Source organism: Ruditapes philippinarum, unplaced genomic scaffold (genome assembly GCF_026571515.1).
Source record: "Ruditapes philippinarum isolate M1 unplaced genomic scaffold, ASM2657151v2 ctg485_1_1_1_1, whole genome shotgun sequence".
Lineage (NCBI taxonomy): Eukaryota > Metazoa > Mollusca > Bivalvia > Venerida > Veneridae > Ruditapes > Ruditapes philippinarum.
In genome coordinates this window covers 365,220-392,592 of record NW_026855545.1, presented here as the reverse complement: position 1 = coordinate 392,592, position 27,373 = coordinate 365,220, and the positions used below count along the sequence as shown (strand labels likewise).

Here is a 27,373-nt window from a genome sequence, read left to right as displayed (position 1 = left end):
ACAAGTACGAATTGGTGTTCTCAGTATGGTAATTTAACACAGTGACATTCAAAACTGAGATTGTTTTTCATATTTAAGAAGTAGGTTCTGTTAATCTTTACGGGAATTTCTTTTATATGTTTGTTGTTAAACCTCGAACTTAAGTTCCAGGTTGAACGTAAACTATTCTACAAAAGGAATTACAATGGAAGGAAAATGGAAGCGCAACTCGAACATCTATTTGCATAAGTAATCATATTATTTTAATTAAACTAAAGAAACACGTTTCTCTGATGTCAAAGTAAGAAAAGTGTTGTACTCTATTGAAAAATGAGTTATGTCAAGTAAACCCTCATAATAGACAATAATTGTATCGGGACAAACGCACTGCGTTGCAATCAAATCGACCGCCGTCTGCGTTGTAAACAATTTTTGTCAATTCTTCTTTAAAAAAGGCAATAACAATTTTCAAAAGTTCCAAAATATGGTTGTTTTGTGCATTTATCATACATACCATGTAATGTTGGCGTATTTAGGGGTCGTTTTGCACACATGTGTACGTGTTTTAACCAAAATTAGGCAAAAGTGGCGTCCCCTCGTCAAAATGTACAGAAGTGATTGCACAAAATGGCAATGAATGGCACCGTGTGCGTGTAATAAGTTGGAAAAGTACATATGTGGGCTCCAGTTTCACTAGGTGTTTCCAGTAAAACATTAAAGCATAAAGCAAAATTCAGTCATAAACTTACCGACAAAAGCAAACGCCGTATTTTTTCCGCCGCTTCTGCGTCGAAATTTCCGACGCGGCTTCTTAGTTGTATTATTCTTTTCTCGTATGTATGATACATAATCATGCAGCAAAATTATATAAATATAAGACATTTAATAGTTTATTATCAAGTTAAAGATGGAAAGAACCGAAGTTTGCGTCATTGCAAGAGCTCATTTATAATCATACAGTCTATTACAACACAGTGTGATACAGACTTGTACAGGTATATACAGGCAGTGAATCAACTGCAATTAACAACACGTATTAGCCTACTTCGTAAATGAGTAAAGAGCTGCTCCGTTAAAAACAATACGCTTGCGACGTCGTTAACGTCAAATTTTAAAGTTATACCGTGCGCCGGGTCGCTTTACATGCACATTGCGTTAACGGCATAACATTTTCATTTGTTAATGTTTCTTGTTGGTATTTTTCGTTTCATATATAGGGGATATATTCCGATTTATGTTCCGTGTATTTTTATGTAAATGCATCTTACATGAAATCCTCACATAGGTTCATATCGTGGTTAAATTATTAGGCATATGAAAAACCATTATTATACGATTGCATGTCCTGTAGACTTTAAAATCTATTTTCATATTATACACTATTACAGGCGGTTGATCATTTCCACTACACTATATAGTCTAGTTTAATAAGGATGATAACGCTTTATCAGAAATTCGTGCTTACTTTATAGGCGGGGCTTAGTATGCTATCCCATGATTTAATTATCCAATAAATATTTTCAATCATACAATATATATTTTTAAATATAGAACAAATATATATAGAAAATTATTTAATTTTACCCATGAAATATGGTGCTATATCAGTCAAATATATTTCATATTTTTTAAAAATAAATATGAAATATAAATATGAAAGTGGGCGGAGTCAAAACTCATATTTATTTTAAGGGACTTCTTTCGCCGTTTTGTTTGAAAAATCTGATAAATTCAAAACAACTTTTTCTTGAATATTGTTTTGAAAACTATCTAGCATGATAGAAAATGGTCTAACTAAGAAAATTAATCCGAACACTAATATCTTTAATTCAGTAATTAACGCTGTACAGACGTTTAAAGAGTTGTTTACATGACGTCACAATGTAGCGCCAAACAGCGCGTGCTTACGCATAAATTACTGCGCGCTGTACAATTGCAGTTGGTAGCAAGCAAGGGGATTCGTTACCATTTTCTTTGATAATGAAATTAAATAAAAAGGTTATTTTTTCGGTTTTTTTTTGTGAAATATGGTATATATTTTCACTCAACATGATAAAATGCCACATATTTTCACTCGCCGTACCGGCTCGTGAAAATATGTGGCATTTTATCATGTTTCGTGAAAATATATTCCATATTTCACGCAAACGAAAAAATATCCTCTTATTATCGCACACAAAAAAATAATATTTTTTGATGAACAAAATTTTTTAGTAGGATAGAGTAAATATTATGGTATAGCATATAAAATTAGAGTTATACAATATAAATTTTGATATAGAACAAAAATTTAATTTTTGAATATTGCAACGTTTAACATGCCATACATGTCATACTAAATACATTATACTTTTTGACAACTTTTTTATGAATTTGAATTGCTTTCCTTTTATTGAAAGCCGTGTATTTCAGACAGAATGACCGCCAAGACAGCTTTGTAGAACGCCTGGCAGCACGAAATAATGTAATAATGAATATAAATATTTTTAAATATTATATATAAATTTTAAAATGCAATAAAAGTCACTGAAGAATGCTGAAAGGCCGAAACTATGGCGACCACAACTTTTCATATGTGTTTTTATTAAATTAAATAATCAAACCTTTTTTTCAAACTTAATCCAAGATGCACTTTACGTTATCAAATAAAGTATGTCTTACAAAACTCTAGTACTAGAATTAACAGACATTATAAATGTTTTCCTGTGAAAATACACATCATTCTCAGAGGAAATATCTTTTTAATATGTGTGTGTGCTGCCTTATTGTACACCCGTCAGCGGTAAAATATAAAATAAACTGATAATCTGAGAATGGAAGGAACACATACATGTATTTGTTATGCAGTCTCTAGTTATAATTGTTGCATTAATTGATTCAAAACAGTCTAAAAGCCTTACCTTTATAGCATTTAATTATTTTACATGTGCGGGATGATACTATTCAGTTATACATCTACTTGAATAAAACATATCAACAATAATAAAAATGATAATAATAATAAATTGACGTCTCCATGCGCATGTACAACCGGGACGCGAAAATGAAAAAATGTAACAATGCGAAAAGTAATAATGCGAAAAAGCGAAAATGCAACAATGCGAAATGTAACAATGCGAAAATGTAACAATGCAAAAAGCGGAAATACAACAATGCGAAAATGTAACAAAGTGAAAACACGAACTTTGTCGACTTTGTTCGACTCTTCGTGCTTTTACATGTTCGCATATTTAGGGGAAGAAGCGAAAATACGACAAGGCGTAAATCAGCCACTATATTTTTGCGTATCAAATTGATGTAAATGAATCTCATTTATAGCCTAAAATAATTAAAACTAGTCTACAAACATACTTATGCGCATGCTCTGCTTCAAAATACGACTTTACATAGACGAAAAATTAACATCGAAGTGGACATAATATCTTTTATATGTACGTTACATTTAACGCTACTGTATGGCTAGTGGTTCTCAGTTTATTTTTCTTTAAAGAATTGTCAATCAAAAGTAAGTGTATCCATCTTGTATACAATAAATAGTACCCATATATTTACTTTATGCAAGTATTTGTTGTACTAAGTTGAATTGTTGAACCAATATATATGCTTATGAGTAAACATTTACATTAATATAACTTTTATGCATTGTGTACTTACTTTTGTAATGCACATCAGTCTGTATACCTGAGTCACTTGTGCGCCATTTTGAACATTGTTAATGCATGTGTGGCGCCGTTATATGTCGCAACGCCACTAAATGTCGCACTTGCCGCTAAATGTTGCACCATTGCCGCTAAATGTCGCAACCGCCGCTAAATGCCGCAAAATCGTGTACCGTTAAATGTCGCTACTGTAACGTTAAATGTCGCACAATTTTCCCTCACCGTTAAATGTCGCAACACCACCGTTAAATGTCGCAATATCTAAATTAATGTACAAAAACTGTTATAATGCCAATATAAAGGTTATGTAAGTGACATGAAAGGATTTGCTGTGATATCTAAAATATTGGTTAAAAATTAAAGTAATCTTTGTTGGTATTATAAATGAACGACCATTATTTATGCTTTAGGGTCCCTTGGTGATAAAACGCATTTGTATATTTTTTTCATTTAGTTACCCAGATATAAGTTCAAGCTACAAGATTGTCCCAGGAAGATTCAATTAAAATTTGATTTAAGGTCAGTATTTCGGCCTTTCATGTTTTATAGACCTTTATTATAGATATTATACTATCTAGGTATCACAATGGGATTAGTTTTATAAATTTTATCGCGGTAAACAAATCTGATTAGTTTGTTGTTCTTTTCTTTTTTCTTTATTTTTAATTGCCAGTAAAAAACAGAATTATTATGGCCAGTTTAATATGCTTTTTCTTTTGCACTTCTCCACATAAATCATCTAGAAAAGCGAAAGAGAATGACAGACACTTTACTTTTATTGGTTTAACCTGGCGGGCTGATGATACAAGATGATACTTACATGTTAAAAATAATATTTTTTGATTCTAGTTACTTTTGTTTTTGTTTTTTTAAATGGCAACAAGCGATGTAATAGGAAATTGTTGCACGTTAATAGACCAGTCAACACCACCAAATTCAATCGCATTTTCAGTGTTTTTAGCACAGATTCTAGAAGCAGCCCAGTGTAAAAAAACTTTGTTTTAAAAGGTTCTCAAGAAGTTATAAAATCTCCGTTGTATCACATTTCTGATAGTTTGATGCCGTTGGAATAATGCAAGACTTTGCCGACATGTAGTCTCAAAGGATTACTGTATTTTTGGAAAAAAAGCTCAAGGTATCGCGTGGTATCGTGGTAAGTAAAGGTACATCACTTAGGTATCGCCAGTAGGTAAAATGATAGGTCATTTTATTTTAGACGCAGGTAAACTAGTAGCAAATCTTAATCACATATTTTATATTAAACAATATTTGGAAACATTGAAGTTTATAAATCACAAACATCTGTAATGACTGATATTGATATCATTTTGAGCCATTTGGTTATAAGGTATGTAGTTGGAGTTCAAGCATTGGCAAGAATGTAGATGCTCACGGAGTGTAAGATCATATTCTATTGCGTTATTTATTATGAATAGCGGCTAGCCGTGGCATAATGAAAAGAATTGGAAGTGATCTCATGTTTTTTGGCTGTAACAAAGGCAATTAAACCAAACACAATTATACACAAACGCGCACTCACACACTCACAAGCGTACATGTAGCATAGCCCGAATTATAATTATTAATTTTTATTTGGTCTTGGATCTGACCGAACACATTGAATGTGCGTTAAAAGATTATTAATGAGACTTCTGTTAGGAAGAATCAAGTTGCGGTATTGCCGAGTGATTGCCAGACTAGTAATCTAAAGATTGATGGCCCCGTGGCAGTGGCAAGTCGTTTTACCGATAGCAAATAATTTTACAAGCATTGCTTAGTACTGGTTCGTACCATTATTATGCTTTGAGCTTCCAGAACTAAAAAAAAATGTATAACCTAAAATTAATCAAGTTGATATTCAGATTGTAGAACGTTGTACTTACAGCAATATATACAAAATAAGCAGTGTGATACAAATAGATTTTTGTCGGATTTTTACGTCAGGGAAATATTGTGACTTTTCAATCTTACTGGTGAAGTAAGACCTCAGGTGACATTCCGTACATTATTTCAGACACGAACGGGAACCTGATAAAACCAGTGACGTGCCGTAAACTAGCTGCCATGGAGTATCTTCCACATATAAAATAATACTAAGTCCCTGGCGGGATTCGAACACACACGGTGAGGGGCAAGTAGACGGACACAAGTAAGCAAAGCAATATACTTAACACTTAACACTTAACAGATGCTTATCATATGCACATAACATGTAGCGTACTTGCATACTTTAATTTAATCAATCTCTTTTACAGTTTAATTTCACTCAAAAAGCATACATGTATTTCGGCTTGAGTCAGCAGATTTAAGACATTCCTTTAGGTTCCAAAATTACTAAAGATAAACAACCCATTTACTCTATGATTATTGTAATAGAATACCACTTACAAGCTTAATTTTATCATGAATATACATCTTGCGATATTTAGCGGTAGTGTTGCGACATTTAAGGGTTAAAATAACGTTTTAAAGGCTCATTATGCTTTTATGTGTTTTTCTTAAAAGCTTTTTAAGCTTTTATTTTGATGTTCTTCTATAATATCAAAAAAATACACATTGGCAAATTACCTGCACCATCTTTTTCAACTGTTGCTTTTTGGCAATGATGAGTACAGTTATAGTGAATTAGTATTTTATATGGAAGTCAAATACTACATTGTTTTGACTATTTTTATGACAAATAATTTCACATTTTTATAGCAAGCATCTTACATTTCTCTGATACCATTATTTTAACATTATAAAATTCATGCAAGATTTCCCACTAAAAAGCCTCTGGAGAACGGTTGTTACGGAGCTTACAAAAAACCCCTTAAGTTTAAGTTATTTATAGTCCGATCGAAAAACTTGATATTTCACCAGAACATTGCAATAGAGTATATTTATAGTTCTTTGGAAAAAAATATAACTGCATTTTATTTCATCCCCATCATATTTAAAATGGGGCTCAATATGGCACCAAAAGTTATCAAGTAAATGACTGACAGAACGGGATATTTTTCGCGGCATCTTTTAATTTTAGGAATACATCCACAATTTATGTACTAGAGTACTTTGTTATATGAACACAATTTTTAGATATTTCAAGTGGTAAAATTAATGAAACTTTTATCACTTAAGCATCAAACAAAGTATCGACCGCCATCTTGAACTCCACCTCAAATATTTCAATGTCGCAGATCGGAAATAAGTCAGTACTCAGTATTTAAGCAGAACTCAGATGACACCTTTAGACCTCTGGAACCCAAAGTGCGTTGATATGTAGCATATTAACGCACTTTGGGGTCAATTTCTCGATTTTGACTCTAAAGTGCGTTGGATGCGAAGTTTAACGCACATTGTGGTCGGACCCCAAAGTGTGGTGTAATACACCTCGCCTATTATTCCTAATTTGAGCTTAACCGGAGACTGACGGAAATAGCCGATATGTTTCTACTGTTCGTCCAGTCATAAGTTCTAACTTACTGAAGAAGCAAACTTGCAATTTGTGATTTTTACCTATATTTTAATAAAGTTTCCAGTTTAATTTCAGTAAAGTAGCAATTGAAACATCGGCAAGAATTCCTGGTGATATGTCACAATTTGGAAGTTCAACAAGTTTCGGAAGTATTGTTAGTCAGATAAGCCGTATTTATCGAAAATCAAGGCGAAGGGAACATGCTATCACATTCATCTGCATGTCAAGAAGAGTTGGTACCTCAAATACATTCAAGATAGTGATCGTGTGTTGCAAGTCAGATCAAAGGGCTGCTAATATTGCATATTGGGAGGGTGAGGGTTTTGACAATCATGACAGTTTAAAGCGTCTTAATAATGAATCAGAAATAAGAGCAAAAGCTAAACAACGATTCAAAATTACAAGCAAATCTGTTGACGTAGCTGAGGCACGAGATGATCTTTATCTAGATTTTCAGCCAAAATTGGAAAGATCTTGCAAGAATTTATCAGTAAAAATTCCAACTTGTGAGACCATAAGAACTGGTCATTTTGAATTATTCAAATTAACAAAGAAAGAAGATAGCTCAGAAGAAGACGATGGAAACGAAGAATTGGAAAAGATTGCCTCTTTTGAATTTTCCCTGTTAGCTTTCAATGCAAGCATGATAGACAAACTTGATGGCAAATGTAAGTATTTAGATTTCATTAGAAATTCAACGACAGCACCTATTTAAAATTGCAATGAATGGCAAATCGTTACTATGGTAACGAAACTACATTACTGAAGTATTATTATATTACAATATGTCAGGATATTAGTTTGTTGATAAAAGTGCATTTGATCAACATTTAGTAAGAAGAATTAGTCTTTGACCTTCGTTAAGATGAATATGACAGCGTCTGTAAGAAAAACTAATTTAAAACATTGATATTTGGACGATTTATGATAGTTACAATGTCCGTTGTAACAATTCAATTACACAAATATATATGCATAGATACAGATCGCTCTATTAGGAAACCTTTTTTACAAGACAATTCAAGAAAGTACAAATTTAAATAGAAACATACTTCTCGTCAAGGAATAAAGGTATATATTTAGTTATAGGCATGTTGAAACATTTATTTGGTTTTATTTTACAATATCTAGCATTCCTGACATACAGACGTATGATTGAGCTTCAAAAAGCAATATTTGATGTATGGTGGAAAGTGCTTATACTCATAGATGTTCCATTTAAAACGATTGAGAAAACAATGTCTGAATTCTCAGGCAGTCTGGAGGAGAAGATAAATGGGGTACAGTTCAATTATTTTTCCATGCATTCCCTACATGTTTTGAAGTTACTTGATTTTCTTTGTAACGAATGCGTGCCCAAAGACAATAAAAAAAAGTATGTGAAAATCGAATACTCAATTATATTGCGTTAGGCAGTATACAAGCACTGACAATTGTTGCACTGTAGGTATCATAGTCTAAAATTGTAGTATTTCTGGTTGATAATATAAATTGTCGGTATGAAGCCGTTTTACCATAATACTTAACATTCAATTGAAATATGTTTATGGCTTAAACTTTCTTCAAAGCAAAATTGTATCACATGGAATAGTTGCGTTTTATAATATACAGCTATGGTTTGATTGGAAAGAGAAGAATAGAAGCGACAAGTCAAGGGGTATACCTATCCTTATGTCTGCCCTGTGTCGATGTGGTAAAAGACTAGTTGCAAATGACATACAAAGACAACTTCTTATCTGGTATTTTCCAAATAATTCATTATCATTACCTTTTCTTGAATAATGCAATTTTAATAATTGTACTTCGCGAGTATATTTAAGATTTACTTAATTCGTTACTACAGTAAAAAACAAAACTATTTTTATAAATAAAATCAGACGTTTGTTAGTTAATTTGTAAAAATCATTAAGCAAAATTAAGGTTAAACTGAGCTTTATATGTTTGTTATTACTGTAATTGTATTTATTTGACTTGTAATTGTATTTTGTTCTAAGGAAAACCAATCCGGAAAATCGAAGTGATTCCTTCTATGAATGGCTTATTATCGCCTACAAATATGATCTTCTTATTCCAACACGTAAATATTTATTTTGTTTGAAAAAAGGAATCATTATACTAGCTCAATTCTACATAAGCTTGTATAAGAAGCTTTTTCTTCAATTTACTGGAAACTTAACAACAAACACATTTGTAGATATCGGTCTTCATAAGTTTTTTTGGTATTCTAGTGTTGTTTTATTTTAACCTTATTTGTTAGAATGTATCATTAATCAGCTGTTGAAATAAGAAAAATATTAATCACATCAATCTATATTTGAATTCTGCAATACAGTATCTGTAATAAAACTGTAAATTAAACATGTAGGTTATGACAGTCCAATGTCTGATTCATTCTTGGTAATGCTTGCTGATCGTGTCAGTCCATCATGTGAACTTGCTTCAGCACTGTCAGTACCGGCTGGTACAGCGTCAGACGTCCTTGCCAACAACAGGCTGTATCCCAATAATGGAATGAAGACATTTAAAGTAGGTTTGATATATGAAAAGAAGTTATTATAGAATGTTTATCTCCTTGAAATCGGTAAGTCAGTTTCTTTGAACCGTAATGTTATGAAGTTTAGGAAACATGTCAAAAATGAAAATAACTTAAGTACAGTTCAACGCCAATTTCACATTCTCCTTTGCTTTGTTGCAATTTACTTACATTTTTATTAAATAGAAAGACAATGTTTTCTTATCTCCGTATACAAATAATGTACTGCAATAATGTCTGTAGTTTACCGAAGATCTAATATCGTGTACTTTACCGAAGATTTAATATCGTGTAGTTTACCGAAGATTTAATGTGGTGTAGTTTACCGAAGATTTAATATCGTGTAGTTAACCGAAGATTTAATATCCTGTAGTTTACCGAAGATTTAATATCGCGTAGTTTACCGAAGATTTAATATCGTGTAGTTTACCGAAGGTTTAATATCGTGTAGTTTACCGAAGATTTAATATCGTGTAGTTTATCGAAGATTTGATATCGCGTAGTTTATCGAATATTTAATATCGTGTAGTTTACCGACGATTTAATATCATGTAGTTTTACCGACGATTTAATATCGTGTAGTTTACCGAAGATTTAATATCGCGTACTTTACCGAAAATTTAATATCGCGTAGTTTACCGAAGATTTAATATTGTGTAGTTTACCGAAGATTTAATATTGCGTAGTTTACCAAAGATTTAATATCGTGTAGTTTACCGAAGATTTAATATTGCGTAGTTTACCAAAGATTTAATATAGTGTAGTTTACCAAAGATTTAATATCGCGTAGTTTACCGAAGATTTAATATCGTGTAGTTCACCGAAGATTTAATATCGCGTAGTTTACCGAAGATTTAATATCGCTTAGTTTACCGAAGATTTAATATCGCGTAGTTTAATGAAGATTTAATATCGTGTAGTTTAACGAAGATTTAATATCGCGTAGTTTACCGAAGATTTAATATCGCGTAGTTTATCGAAGATTTAATATCGCGTAGTTTACCGAAGATTTAATATCGTGTAGTTTATCGAAGATTTAATATTGTGTAGTTTATCGAAGATTAAATATCGCGTAGTTTACCGAAGATTTAATATCGTGTAGTTTACCGAAGATTTAATATCGTGTAGTTTTACCGAATATTTAATATCGTGTAGTTTTACCGAAGATTTAATATCGCGTAGTTTACCGATGATTTAATATCGCGTAGTTTATCGAAGATTTAATATTGCGTAATTTACAGAAGATTTAATATCGTGTAGTTTATCGAAGATTTCATATTGTGTAGTTTATCGAAGATTGAACATCGCGTTGTTTATCGAATAGTTTACCGAAGATTTAATATCGTGTAGTTTACCGAATATTTAATATCGTGTAGTTTACCGAAGATTTTATATCGTGGAACCAGGCTAATATAAAATCATGCGTGGTTGTTGTTGTTGTTTTTTTTTTAGAAACTAGGAAACAAGTTGAAGAAATTGAAATATATAGGGTCACCGGACCAGTGCTCAACCAGTATTTCACAAAATCACAGAAAAAACTCTTTCAAAACCAAAAGATTGCTGAGAAACTTATTTTTGTTACAGATCTGGGCCTTTGAATCTCACAATAAACAAAAGCGTTTTAATGACGCAGATCAGGAAACAATTTACCACGGAGTTGTACATAGGGCCTAAAACCACTATATTTTTCAGGCAACCAAACCAGTGCTCCATCAGATGGTTATATCTCTATCAGAACTTTTATTTTTGAAAAACATATATGACTTTTAATGTTGAAGAATTCTATTTCAAAAATAGTTTGAAAGATTTATGTTTCAGTGTGTATAGATACAAATATGAGAGTAAATATGATAGGAATTCGAAGGTAATGTTTACATTGACAAATAAAGAGTTTTGGAATGTACAGTTACTGAAGAGTTTGAGATTACTTTTTCTCATATTTTTTAAATAAAATAACTCTGCAAACATAGCAAAGTGTGATACTTGATGTAATATACAGTTGGTCTACGTTTTAGTAGTTTGTTCCCTATTTGTTACCGGACAACTGCCATATTTTGTTTACATGTTCATAGCCCTTGCCTTGTATGGAAAGCTGGCTTTTGATGATTTTTGGGCGCCTTTCCCATGGAAATTAATTGGAAGCGTAAGAGTAAATGCAATTTTACAACAAAGTATTGTCCAAATTTACCTTAAATGGCATTATTTCAGTGTTTTAAATACTTTTAAATGCTACTTTTAATATAAAAATGTATTTTGTCCTGTTAAATATCGTCTGCAAAATGGCCAAGCTTCTTCCAAACCTGGAGTACTTGTAAATGGTGTAGAGGTTACAGTCAGGTACAAGTCAGGTACAAGTAGCACACACAGTTTGTTTTACTTTAATGCATAAATCGTACGCAAAGAGAAGTATTGGTCAAGCACTGGGCTGGTCGAGCACAGGTACGGTGACTCTATAACTTTAAAAATTTTGTATTTTTTCTTTTGAGATGATTTGAATAGTGTTGTTTATTTTATTTATTTGTTTTGGTTACATTTGGTAACAGGTCTAATGCCGTTAATGTCTTAGACATGTATATTGTGTTTACGCTAAAATTTGTTTTATTGTTGGTCATTTGCATATATCATTTATTGGGATAAAATAAATGTCTAAGGATAAATCATTACGACTGTGTCAGCTCTGTCTATATATAAATAAGATATATGTTGTCGGATTCCTGGCACAATACTATCGTAGTATAAGACGAGTACTACTAGTACGATGTGATAAAGTTTCGTGTCGTAACGTTTCCCCTTTAATTTTAACAACAGTTTACTACACAGATCTAAACAAAACAGCAAGTATTTCTTTTGTAGTGCACAGCGCAGCCATTTTACGCCTGCGTAAATATATATATATATTGATCAGAGCTGCATTACTGGTACTGGTACTGCAGTACGTACTGCAGCGATTTTGCAAGTACTGGTACTGATACTGAATTACTCTTACAAAATTTTGCTACTACTGGTACTGGTACTGTATTACTGTCTAAAAAAGTGGTACTGCTACTGCATTACCCAGTACTTTTGGTTTTGATAAAAATTAAAAATAGCATCAATTTTTCTCATAAAATAAAGCTGTAAATTACATTAACTATATTTTATTTTTTCTAAAGATAATTTGCTGCAATATTACTTCAAATGTTAACATGGTATTCATCATAAAAAGCACCAAAGACTTTAAGTAAAAAACAAATTAAGATAAACATACTCAATAACTCTTTATCCTAAAATATCCTTATAAAATCTTTTATCAGCACAACAGGTTGGGGCAAAATAAATTCTTGATAAAAACAAAAAGGTGTTATCATTTCTATAAATTTATTTTGTATTGTATTGGCAATTTATGTCCATGGCTGCTTGAAATATATGTTTTATATGAAATCAAATACAATGAGGCACAACTGGTAGCCTACAAAAAAAACAACAAAACAAAGTCTATCAACTGAAAAATCATGAAAACAGCCTGGTGATCACATACTGCATCATGAAATATAAAAAGTTCCTTGCCCAAATATGCAGGACAGTCTGGTGATAGCAAACATTTTGCTAAACAAAATTCAACAGTGAGGCGCCAAATTTCACTATCAACGGGCAGCCTCCAAAACACAACATATCAAGTTTATCCCCTCAAATCTAAAATTTGACAATTTAGAAAAACACATCACCATGTGTTACTGACAGCCTGATGTACAGATACTGCCTACTTAATAAAATATCTGTCTCTAAATAAACCATGCCCGTATTCTGCCAAAGAAATGCTTCTCTACAAATGAGTTCGACTTTTTTCTTCACGGTGTTTTCCAGAAAGGAAGATAACTAAATTCCGTACTTCACGTACGGTTCTGTATTAATATACTAAAAGCAACATACCGTTATCCTGAGTGCATGATAAATTGCTTTGTCCAAATAATGTGTACAAACCTTATTATTACTTTGTATTTACTAGTAAAAGAGCAAAATAAACACTAATTAATTTCTTCTGTTCTAATTAATCCCATTTCAAGTGAAAAAAGTGATATTGTTAGCACCATAAAAAGTTGTTATTTACTTTGGTATAAATTGCATTGTATTTATACAGTTGACTGGTTACTAAACAATTGGATATGAAGTCACATGAATATATGTTGTAAATATTGTTTGTAAAAAGTATGTTAAAACTATAAAGTTGTAAATATGTTATGTTAACTTTAAAGTAAATTATGATTTTATTTCTTTGCTGAATAATATTTGCAATTATTTGTTTGACACTGTATTTATTCAAACTTTGATGAATATATAAAAGTAATGGTACTGATACTTAATTACTTCACCAAAAAAAAGTAATGGTACTGCAGTACCGAGCTAAAATCTAGTACTGGTACTGGTAATGGTACTGCAAAATTTGCCAGGTACTGGTACTTAAGTACTACACCCTTAGTACTGATGCAGCTCTGATATTGATAAATTACATTTTTTTGAGATTTTTATTTGGCTGTATGTTAATAAAACTGCAATCTGATCCGCACATATATAGCGCCAGTAAATGAAGCGCGAACTAATGTGTTGGCACAATATATCTTTTTAAAGTCACCATTATGACATTAATAATATCAAACAAACACCCATTTATCGTGACTTATAATTTTATATTACAGATACTTGATCATTTTCGCATGGGCATGAACAATAAAGCGGCTGCTTTAAAAATGTTAGTTGATACTCTGAGGGAAATGAAACTGTCGAAAGACGCAGAATATGTAATCATGATGACAGGAGCCTGGTAATATACTTTGCCCTTAAAACACGTTTATTTTGATATAATTGTAATACTCAATGGTCAGAGACACTTGGTGTGTGGAGCTCCAAACGCCTTAGAATAAAAGAATGTATATTTGTTAATACCAGCATATGTACTTATCATATATATCAATGAAATTTAAATGAAATTTAATATTTGATGTTTTGAAGAAAAAAAAATGAAGAGAAAAAAACCCTAATAAACAACAACGTCTATAATAATACAAAAGATAAAAAATGTCCGTTGGAAAAAATCCGCACACCTACCGTCAAAATCGTCTTGCATTTTTTTTTTCATTTTTAATATCTTCACGTAATCATTTTGTCCATTGACGCATGGAATAAATTTCTACACGATCAACAATTTATCTCCAATATTAACAATACAATATGCCAAATAAACATCAAAACTATTGCCGTTTTTACTCCATTCACAAGATATTTTGACAAATCTAAACGTGACTCTCATCTTTGCGATAAATGCGATGCGCTTTGTATGTGGGGGCCAGCATATTCCCAAATGATAGCGACTATAGCCTGCCTGTTTCTCGTGTTCAAATGGCGACGCATTTAAATAGGGCAAAGCCACGGCATTAGTATTATTGTTTAGTTCGCATATTGTGTCATTGGTCGCAAGAATTATGCTCTCAAGGTAAATTTTAGTACAAGTTTCCACACAATTTCAAACATGTGATGAGTTTTCTAGCATTGTTGTTATTCAAGAAGAATCTGTTTTTAAAAAAGATACGAATATTCCTTAAATACGTTTTAAAGCCGCATGCCCCCAGATGAGCCAAAATTATATACATGTAAATATTTTTTTTTTAAATCAACCTTGAAAAAAATGTAAAAGATTTTTAGAAATGTAAAAAATATTCAAAATTCAAAAAACAGTTTACGTGTTACATACAATTCACGACTGATTTTGGAGTATTTATCACTATTTGTCAACTGCATGACGAACACTTAAGGATTAATTTTGCGTATTCTAACCTATTTTTGTAATAATCGTAGATTTCAATTGCTCCTTGCAATGTGAATTAAATTACATGTACTTTCTTTGTTCATTTGATAATATTTAACTTTTTAATATTTTTTTTAAAAATGGAAATCAGCATGAATCTTGACACATGCTGGTTTAATTATTATGCCCCGGCATATACATGTAGTAATTGAAACATTCGTTCGTACGGACTCAGGTGATATTTTGTGATGAAAAGCCGTGATGCTTACGGGGTGAAAATATGTTGCTTATAGTTTTTGTGTAGTGGCGACATAAAGGGATCACTTCTCCCGTCTATCAATCTGTCCGTTCATCACAAAACTTGTCCAGACTACTCCTCAAAAATTACTGGTGCAATTTCATCCAAGCTTTTCAGGAATGGTCAGAGTACCAAGTCTAGTTGTGCATATCGTCTGCATTTTCCGGTTCAATGATTTTTGTCAGAGTTATGGCCCTTTAATGATTTTTATTTTTAAAGATTTTCCGGACTACTCCTCTAATACCTCTGATGGAATTCAATGCAACTTTACAGGATTGATCTATAGCTCAAGTACTTGCGCATATTACACGGGTTTTGCAGTTGGATGAATTTTGGCCGAGTTATGGCCCTTGAATAAAAAGGTGTTGTGTGTGTGTGTGTGTGTGTGTGTGCGCGCGCGCGCGCGCGTGTGTGTGTGTGTTACCAGCTACACAAAATCTTGTCCGGACTACTTCTCAGAAACTAGTGGTGCAACTTCATCCAAGCCTAGTTACATGCATATCATCGGCTTGTTTGTTCAATGAAATTTAATCATTATTATTTTTTTAAAGTTTTTCCGGGTTATTCCTTTTATACCACTTATGCAATTTCAATGGAACTTAAAAGGATTGATTGGTAGGTCAAGTACTTGGGCATGATACACAGGTTTTCTGTTTGAACGATTTTTGGCCGAGTTATGGCCCTTCTATAAAAAAGATGTTTTTTGTTGTTGTTGTTGTTAATATTGCTGTTGTTGCAAGCTACACATAAGCTCAATTGGACTACTCCTCAGAAACTACTGGTCCATTTTCGTTAAAACTTTACAGGAAAGGCATTCAGTAGGGCGCCGAACAAAAAGCAGGAGAGGGCACAAAAGTCGGGACATGGAGTGGTCGCACCAGTAAATGATAACAATTGACAACTAAGTAAAAGAAACCTCTAAATGTAAACGCCATTTAAAAAACAGTTTTAAGGCAATTGAAAAAAAACGCAATTGCATCTATAATTTTTTTCAACGAATATCTGACAAATCAATATGATCTTCGCTGAATCCTTATGCAGTTTATTATTTGACAGAAAAAAAAAGTTTGCAACCATAAATGCGTGAACTATAAGTTTGCTACTAAAATGCGCTTGAGTGTATTGAAACTTAATTTCAAACATTTACACAGTATTGAAAGATACATATTTTGTCTTGTTTGGTGAACTTTAAAACTTACAGATGCGAATCAATGACCATATAAATCGCCCTGGACTGTCACTTGTCAAATCTCAAAATATGTATATAACCAGTTTATATCTTAAATAACTTCGTAATATCAGAAGTTTTAAGTTGAGACCTTAAACCGAGTGTGCCATTTTCATTGCTTTAACCCATTACGCGATATACACGCCTTTTAACGCCTTTTTCACCCCCCCCCCCCCCCCCGTTGTTGTCTCTAATGGTGAAAAAATGCCTTATTTAGGCCCCCAACACTTGTTTTTGTTTGAGAAATGTTGTTAAAAAAGTGACCACTTTTTCGGCGCGGCCCCCCAACCAAAAGATACGCTGAAAAGCATTTGACTCTATCTCAATCCATTGAGAAGTTGCAGCACTTTGAAATCAATTTTGATGGAAAAAATCAACGCAAAATAGTAATTTTTTACAATTTTGAGATGTCCCCTCGTTTCCATGGTAACAGAAAATTTAAGCCTGAGCATGTTGTTTCAAGGGCAATGGTCCAGTCAACATTTGTGCCAAGTTTGATTAGTGTTGAAGCAGTTTTTGTAGTGTTATAGCAATTTGAACTTGTAACGGGAGACTTTTCAATGAAAACAGCCATTTTTCACAAAATGCTCATGAAGTAATGGGTTAAGGAATAAGCATATTAAAGAATTTCATAATAGCATACAAGCCCACTTACCTGAAGCAAATACGTGCGAGTGTTGTAAATATTTATGACATGTTAGCCATTTTGTCAAGTTTGCAACCAATTTCCTCTCTTGAACCAAGTGTGCAACCACTTCAGGTCCTGCCCCTTGATAGTCGTCTTCTTTCGGACTGAGTTAGGGATCAGTGGGTCAATATCAGGGTTGCAAAATAATCGATTTCTAAACATTTGCTGATACAAGGGGGTATAGCATGCGCGCATCCTCAAAATGCTGATACCGCGAACACTTTTTCCACCGGTATTTTGAACAAAAGCGAGTCATGTAAAGCAATCAGAATGGATTTGAATTTAATTTCTTTTGCCTAACTTCTACTTTTAACATTACAACTCTTCCCTTTCTCGTCAGTATTTCGCGTTGAATGCGATATTGAATGGATACTGCGTACACCCGGTGTTGAAATGTTACAGAAATAGAGACATTGTCGATTAAACTGAAAGTTTCACACAACTGGAAGTTAGTTTATTGTAGAACTATTTCACAAATATATTTTCAATTTTCAATCTTTGTTATTTTCCCTTTGTACGAAAAATTTCTTAAAACGACTTTTTTTTAAAAGGAAATAGACATGATGATACTGCGTATACTCTCAAAAAAAATCAAGATACTGCGTACACATTTATATTTTATTGATTCTGTCTACATTTTCTTTGAACCAGTCTAAGTTCTTAATGGGATCAAATGGATATCAATGGCAAACAAAAAATAATAAAAAGATAATTAAAAAAAAAAGAAAAAAAGATTCAAATCCTGTGATAAAGGATGCTCCCTTAAAATGTGTAAAATGTACATCCAAAAAAACGTTTGAGTTTAATACTTTTTATTAAAATTCTTTACTCATTTATGTAACATTCTAAACTGATAATTTTTTTCGTACATTACATTTTAAAATAACTAACTTTTTATAGTAAAATTTATAGCTCATTTTAAGAAATAAATGTATGCCAATTTGTCGCGAATTCTTCTCCAGATAACGACATCGTTAAGATGGTCCTTACAAATGAGACCTTTCAATGGTATGTGTATATTTTATTACTACTTGACATATACGACTGAACGCAAGTTTGAATGCCATTGTGGTAAACATCAATTTGTTTTATAGTTGTTGAATACCGATTTTATATATTTTTTTCTTTATAACTGCTGTCCTACGCAGAATGCGTATGCATTGAATGCAACATCCGTTTCTATGGAAAATTCGTATCGTAAAACGAAAAAGGGTCTTTCTGAAGTACATCCTTATTCCCTGTTTTATATACAAAATGTATATTTACAAGAATAAAAAAAATCATATTTTGGTAAAATCTGACCTTGTAATTAAAAAACAATACGTATTTTTGTAAATACGGACATCATACAAAGTTCCCATATATTACGAGTGTACGAATCACGGTATATTAGTCATATACGTATTGCATGATATACGGTCCCGTTCATCTACGTGTTCAAATTTCACTTATTTTTGCCTGTCTTTCTATAATATTCGGAATTCCGTACCCTTTATTGCATCCATATATTTTCCGCAGTGGTCATAATGGCGTATAATTTCGTTTATAGCGGGATTTTGAAACAGGGCGATCGTTTTAATGACATAAAAATAACAAACGCCCCGTGATACCGTGACTTTTATCCATAGGGGTAAAATCACGTGTACCGAAAGAATTGAGTCGGTGACCCCCTATTTTGTTTAGTCATTTAGACTGAGTATACATTTTAAAGTACGTTTAAAGAAAACAAAAATTTATTTCAGGAATTTTTTAATAAGCCACTATAAAGCCGTAAAATGCGGCTAAACTGAACATCAAATTTTACACAAAATTGACAATTTTCTTTCCATTTTTCAAACATTTTTCGGCGTAAAACAATAAATTTTATATCAGCTTAAAGGAAAAAATAATTTCCGTCAAATGCTGTAGAATTTAAAATATTTTGTCCGCCAATGGCGTTGAAATAACCGTAACAGTTTAAGACGTCATGTTCAAAAACGGGCTCTGATGGTCAACTTTGACACCGTGTGTACAAAAATTGGCTGAAACTATTGAAATAAAATCAACGGAACCTAATCAGAAATATGGTCAACTATTGCATGCCAATTTTCAAGACGCTTCTCGAAAGTTTGCAAAGTGTCGCGTTCTACCATTTTGTCTACCTTAATGCTCTTAGGCAAACAAGTTGTTAAAACTCGTATGATAAGAATCTTGTACCCGTTATTAAGTAAGGTGAGAAAATAAATTTCAGGTTGGTTAAACAAAGAGATATATGTTAAATTTGAGTGAACTGTGCTATAATATGACACGGTATCGAGTTTAGATGTGCAGTAATATAATCACAAAGGCCGTAGGCCTACAGACACCTGAACGACATATCGTGCTATATGTATAACACAGAGCAAACAAAATCAAGATGTTTTTTTTTCTTCCATTCTACCACGTCAAGAAAAACTATAGTTTATGGTTGGTGGCTGATTTGTGCCATTCGTGTTTTCGCCCTGCGACCCCGTCCAGCGAAAAGTCCAGTAAAACAAATTAAAATGGCGGGGGGGGGGGGGGCGGAGCGAAAACACGCTAATTAGCGAGGGCAAAAGTAAATAAATAAAACTTCGCCCCGCGCCCCCTAATGAGCGTGCTCCCCGCCATTTTAACATGTCAATTATCGACTTTTCGCTTGGCGGGGTCGCGGGACGAAAACACGCTAATTAGCGTGGCCGCGGCGAAGTTTTATTTATTAAACTCCGCCGTTTTACATGTATTTCTTAAATCTCGCTCCGCGCCCCCGCGGGCGATGGTTTATTTAGTAAACTTTGCTCCGCGTCCCCGCTAATTAGCGTCTTTTTGCTGCGCGCCCCCGCCATTTTAACTTGTTAATTTTCGACTTTTTGCTTGGCGGGGTCGCGGGGCGAGGGTACCATAATAATTGGACTGTATTGGTGGTGGTTAAATTAGTAACATAAACACGACCGTGCAGGAGACGCAAAAGGGACACGTGTATGTGATAAACATGTAAGTTTAATAGTGAATTTCTTGAACTAGTTTAATAAAATTATATTATGCGAGCCTCTGGCGGGCATGATATTATTTTATTCAACATGTCCAATAAATTTAGTATTAAACTGAGTGCATCAACCGAATAAAAAGCCTTTGAAGAACGCAAACACTGAGGCAAGAACAAATTTAACCTCCACCAGTTTAGTCCAACTATAGTTTTTCTTGACATGTTAAAATGGAAAAAAAAACATATTGATTTTGTTTGCTCTGTGTTATACATATAGCACGATATGTCGTTCAGATGTCCGTAGACCTACGGCCTTGGTGATTATATTACTGCACATCTACATTTTAAGGGAGCATACTTTATCACAGGATTTGAATTTTTTTAATTATCTTTTTATTTTTGTTGTTCGCCAATGTTATCCATTTGATCTCATTAAGAACTTAGATTGCTTAGAAGAAAGTGTAGGCAGAATCAATAACACATAAATGTGTACGCAGTATCTTGATTTTTTGAGAGTGTACGCAGTATCATAATGTTTATTTCCTGTAAAAGTTCGTTTCAAAATATTTTTCGTACAAAGGAAAAATAACAAAGATTGAAAATATATTTATAAAACAGGTTCTACAATAAACTAACTTCCAGTTGTGTGAAACTTTCAGTTTAATCGACAATTTCTCTATTTCTGTAACATTTCAACACCGGGTGTACGCAGTATCCAGAATCAAAATCGCATTCAATGCGAAATACTGACGAGAAAGGGAAGACTTGTGCCAAGGCATTTTGAATATTAAAACTAGAAGTAACGACGTCTTCTTTACAAAAGAAATTAAATTCAAATATATTCAGATTGCTTTACATGGCTTGTATTTGTTCAAAATACCGGTGGAAAAAGTGTTCGCGCTATAAGAATTTTGAGGATGCGCGCGCATGGTATGACCCCCTTGTGATACAGTCTTTATCTATTGATGATATTTTGATATTTGGAAGGAAAATATCTTAGATGATCCAGTGTTGGGAGTCACAAGGTCAAGGTCACCTTTGGTAACAAAAGATTTTTGCACTTTTTCTTATACAACCTTTGTACTGTTTTTACAAATTTCTCAAATTTAGAAGGAACATATCTGAGAATCATTTAATTTTGGGTTCAATGTCAAGGTCTTGCATTTATAAACATGTACATATTGGATATTATTTATATTTAATTAAGTTGAATATTGTCCAACTCCTTCAAATAACAATGATATGCCAACTTCTATTTTTCACAATAACAAGTTGCCATGACTCTATCAGGTTACACAACTGCATTTACAACTTGATTTGGCAGTTTTTCTGTCCATAGCTGGGTGAATGGGTAAAACATTTTTACAAAATTGTTACTGACAAGAATCTGAGCCGGGGTATTTGTGTTTACCAAACTAGTTCTTGTTGATTTTGTTTATCAGTATATGTTACTTTTTCTCAGGTTGCGAAGGTTACCTGGAGAGACTAGTGAGTTCTCAGAAGTGTACAAATCATTGACGAAATAACATATGGACATCTAACAATATGACATAACCTGTATCAGTATTTTTTCTGAACGGACATTTAGTTAGTTTTTTAGGTATCGTGTCAATCGATTTTAAAAATCTTTCTTGCGCAAAAACAGCGCTAAAGACATAACAGCATGATTGTATAACTGTAAATGGGCTGAAACTAACTGTTAGCCGAATAGTTCAATCTATCTGCCCTCAAGTTTAAGTCACAGGGGATTCTGTTATTTTTTTCCTTTCCCACTATATATATATAATATAACAAGGGATACAAGTCAAAATTGCTCAATTCATGAAAAAGTAAATACAACGCAGTAAACAACAGTTTTTTATTTGTTTTGGTCGTCAGACCAAACAAATAATGGTAGCGAAATTTCAGACACTAATGCTGTTAATTGCAATTGCCGAAAGTAGTCCGCGTTTTTGAAGCGGTTACTTCCCTTTATATGTAACACAAAGGCCGAACAATTCAGGGGAGATCACTGCGTAAATATGGTCACATGACAGGCGCATTAATTTTCAAGCAAAATAATTCCCGAATGGTCGAAGATTTCTAATATTGTTTTATTCTTTATAGATGTACATGCTTATAGTAAGCGCCATGACTATTTACACAAGCGTTAAACAACAGAAACCCTAATTTAGAATTATATGGTTTTCTTCAGGCCGTTAACATATAAATTCACCGTGGCTTGCCTAGGAAGCGAGAGGTCTGGAGTTCAAATCCCAGTTACTCCTTTTTTTCAAATTGTTTAAGTCAAACATTGGATTGAATATCAGTGTTGCAATTAGTCTTGATGTGTGAATGCATTTTACGAACCCGTGCTGGTAGTGCGAGGCCACGACTTGTATCCCTTGTTTATATTATATGTATATAGATTTAATAAAAATGACAGATTTCCCTGTGGTTTAAGTGACCTTATGCTCATACTTTCATATTCAAGTTGATCTGAACTGACTATATATTTCAAAATATTGACTGTTCAAATGGTGATTGACCAACAGTTCATATTGGAAAATGTTTTGGATAAAATTTAAAATCTATGGAAGGGTATTAACGCAAAAATTACATCTTGCCTTCTTACGTTACATTGTGCTTTCTGACTGGACTCTTACTATTACATTTTGCATTATGACATGCACACAATGCATTCTGGCTTGCACATCTTGCATAATGACTTGCACATTTTGCTTTAAATTGCATGAATCGTTTGTTATTTGATTATCTTCAAATTTGTCTACGTTAAAGTTATATGTTTGATGCTAAAATCAGTTCAGTATAATCATAATGATCGTAAACTGTCTACATTTAATGTATACAAAAATAGGAAATCTATGTAAATCGATTATACATGTATGAATAATACATGGAAGCACGCACTGTGTGCAATACAACAAGGCAGGTTGCAAACTACACGGAAACATGTACGGAACCATACGGAAATAACCGAAAATATACGAGTATCCGAATATCCATCACAATAGTTATGTTCCTTATTTGCAATTTAGCCATAATCTTATTTGTTACGGTTGATGTCATGTGGTTGATTTTTTATCATCTGATCATTTGTCAAGTTTTTTTATGACCCAAGCACTTTAAACAACTGTTCTATTTTATAATTATTTTGTTGATAAAAAAATAATTCTAAAATCGTTGATTTGGAAATGTGCAACTTGTCATTGTCAGCTGGAAATACAATTTGACCCACAGAGTTTCAGTTATAAATACAAAAATTGGTTAAATCGTTTTGTATATTTGTTTACCTTATTAACTCCATTGTGGAAATGGAAATTTTAAAACAAAGGGACGTAACTTGGTAAACTGAATCCGAACCGCAATACGGACTTTACCGAAAATATAATTAACTGTAGCGCCACCTGTTAGCATAATTTGGGTGTCACATATTATTACACCACAGATGTCGCGTCGTATTATGCTTGCTGCCTACGTTCTACCTTTCAAGCTGAGTAAATAGAACCAAATACAAACAGTTGCAGGTTAAGTTATTGAATTAATATACCAGAATAATTGATCGTTAAATAATGATATCAACATACAATAAAAGAAAACGCACACAGCAGCAAGCATAATGTGCATGTAAGAAAGCAACATGTAAAAGTCAGAAAGCAAGATGTACAAGTCAGAATGCAAGATGTACAAGTCAGAGTGCAAGATGTACAAGTTAGAAAACACTATGTAACGCAAGAAAGCAAGATGTAATTTTTGTTAATACCCTTCCATAGACCTTCATACTTGTAATTATATTCCTGCGCAATTGAATTCGAACCGTGCATTATTCTACAACAATGCACTCAAAACTGAAATGTATCTCTAATTAACGGACATATTCTCGTGACTGTCAAATGACATCGCACTATCACGTGGAAAGCTTGTGAAAATGGTCTCTTACACCAGGGTCTTTCAAAAATAATGGTCTGGAGTCGGACCACTTTTACGAAAAAAGTTGTCTCGGCTGATTCAGGTGATTATGTTGATCTGGCACAGTACATCACACAGTTCAAAAATCAAATTATAAGCTAAATTAATGTTGTGTTAAATCAATCACAAAACTTACTGAAAACTAATCCTGGGTGCATTACTCTATCATTTTTTTTAATTTGAATTTACAATGAAATAAGAAATTAAATTTTATCGTTCCCGGTGTCAAGGTAAAAATCTACTGTTCATATTTGAAAATAGGTCCGAGTTTCATAGGCTTGTTTTAATTGTATGCATTGTTCAGTGGAAAAATAGAAATTGCTTTTACAGAGAAAAAAGTTATTGAATCGTATTATGTAAAGATTTTATAATATTTCACGATGTTATTTACAAATATTTTATGTTTAATTTGTTATATTTTCAAAATGGCGCCGTTTTTTCGGCAAATATTCTGAACAAGCAATCAATATTCTTCAACAGATTATGGCTTTAAAAACATTATTTTCTGAAATATTTATATATTTTTCACAAGTTTAAAGATTTTTAAAGAACATCATGTTGTTAGAACTTTCATTTTTACTCTTGTATTTAATTTGCACCCTTTTCTTGAACACTTACATAATTTGCATATAGCAAACTATACCGAGTTATACTCAGACATGTTGAATTGTAGCGAGAAGGGTTTACAAAGCGTGTTTCCAGACCATTCTATTTGAAAGACACTGCTTACACATAGAATTACAAATTCAGACGTCTACTTTTATTCAAAAATAGCGCTAATGCATCTATTTTCGTGCATAAACATCTGCAGAAGCCATCGGACTTAAATTCCTCGCCCTGCGTACTTGGGCTCGTGCTTCTGCAGATGTTATTGCAAGAAAGATCCGAAAGATGCATTAGTCATCTATTATATTTTACATATTTTTTGTTATTGTTTATAAGCATGAAACCTTGTAGTGTCTACATTATAACTGAAAAAAAGATGGAACTTGAAAAATAAAATATGACAATATATATATATATATATATATATATATATATATATATATATATATATATATATATATATCACATAAACCGCGGCGCAGGAGTGTAATAAAGCCATTTAATAAAAACGATATTACACTAGACGACATTACACTAGTGTAATAACACTTTGACGTCACGTCATTTGCACTATAAACATAGCGTTAAAGCGCGCTAATGTTAGCGTTACACTATAGGCGCGTCAAAGAAAAATGACTCTTGTTAACAGTTTACCGTTCTTATTTTATATATGTGATAAATAGAATATTATATTCGTGTAGATTCAATACTAAATTTATTGAACTCGTTGAATAAAAAATATTATGCGAGCCTCTGGCGAGCATAATATGATTTTATTCAACTCGTTCAATAAATTTAGTATTAAACCTACACTCATTCAATATCCTCGTGTGTGTGTGCGTGTGTGTGATAATACGATAAAATACGTTTTTTTGTTGCTGTTGTGTTATTGTTGTTATTTGTTGCTGTTTTTTAAGATTATATATATATATATTGAAACGACACTTGTTCAGTCAATTTGTTTACGATTTTTGTACAAAAAAATCCCCGCCAGTAAGTTATATATATGTTTGAATTACTACATCTTGTGTTCAATCACTTACGTTTTGTGAATTACCACCGATCGGCAATTTAACTCATTCAATCAAATCAAAATGCTTATGTGCATTGTATACTGCAGACAGAACAGAACAGAACATAAATATCATTACTCGGTTTATGCATAAAAAGCTAATTATCACCATATTACATATATGAATACATCATATGATACATGAATGACATATGGCATAAACAAATATAACTGAATAATAATGACTCATGAAGTGTGAGAATGTTTAATGGGAAAGAAGTAATTCAAAAAGCAGTTGAATAAACGTATATGAGTAACGGTCAAAACTTTGTCTAGTTTCACCTTACATTATCAAATTTAACTACAATTCATTTTGTTTTATATTTGGGAATTTTAGTAGTGCCTGTCAATACAATTCAGGAAAAAGCAAAGCAAAATGACAAAAGAAGGAGAATAACTGATGAAACAATACAGGGCAAATATTTTAAGCATTTACCCCCCTTCAATAATCTATTATCAATTCACTTTAATTTTATTCTTTATTTTTATTTAAGATAAACTTAATTTCGGCCCGCAATGAAGATCAGGAAACCGAATGTTTTAGCATCATTTAATAAAGTCGTAACCTACCTACCTACCTACCTACCTACCTACATACATACCTACCTACCTACCTACCTATACCTATACCTACCTACCTACCTACTATTACTTACTTTCTTGACTTATTTACTTACTTACTTACTTTACTTACTTATTAAATTACTTACTTACTTACTTGAACTTACTTTTACTTACTTACATACTTACTTAAACTTAGTTACTTACTCTCACTCACTCACTCATTCACTCACTCACTCACTCACTCACTCACTCACTCACTCACTCACTCACTCACTCACTCACTCACTCACTCACTCACTCACTCACTCACTCACTCACTCACTCACTCACTCACTCACTCACTCACTCACTCACTCACTCACTCACTTTACTTTACTTTACTTTACTTTACTTTACTTAACTTTACTTTACTTTACTTACTTTTTCTTACTTTACTTTACTACTTTACGTTACTTTACTTTACTTTACCAACTTACTTACTCACTTACTTTACTTTACGTTACGTTACTTTACTTTACTTTACTTTACTTTAATTTACTTCCTTACTTTACTTTACTT

General features: G+C 32.6%; 1 protein-coding gene across 1 annotated transcript; it reads left to right on the top strand.

Moving 5' to 3' along the window:
- Nucleotides 1-3,019: 3,019 nt before the first annotated feature.
- Nucleotides 3,020-26,049, top strand: LOC132743679 (uncharacterized). The gene is made up of 8 exons (XM_060732231.1): nucleotides 3,020-5,787; nucleotides 7,171-7,763; nucleotides 8,227-8,375; nucleotides 8,707-8,834; nucleotides 9,090-9,172; nucleotides 9,461-9,621; nucleotides 14,302-14,426; nucleotides 22,067-26,049. The coding sequence occupies exons 2-8, from the start codon at nucleotides 7,211-7,213 to the stop codon at nucleotides 22,128-22,130; spliced, it is 1,263 nt and encodes a 420-aa protein (XP_060588214.1). The 5' UTR covers nucleotides 3,020-5,787; nucleotides 7,171-7,210; the 3' UTR covers nucleotides 22,131-26,049.
- The last annotated feature ends 1,324 nt before the right edge of the window (nucleotides 26,050-27,373 follow it).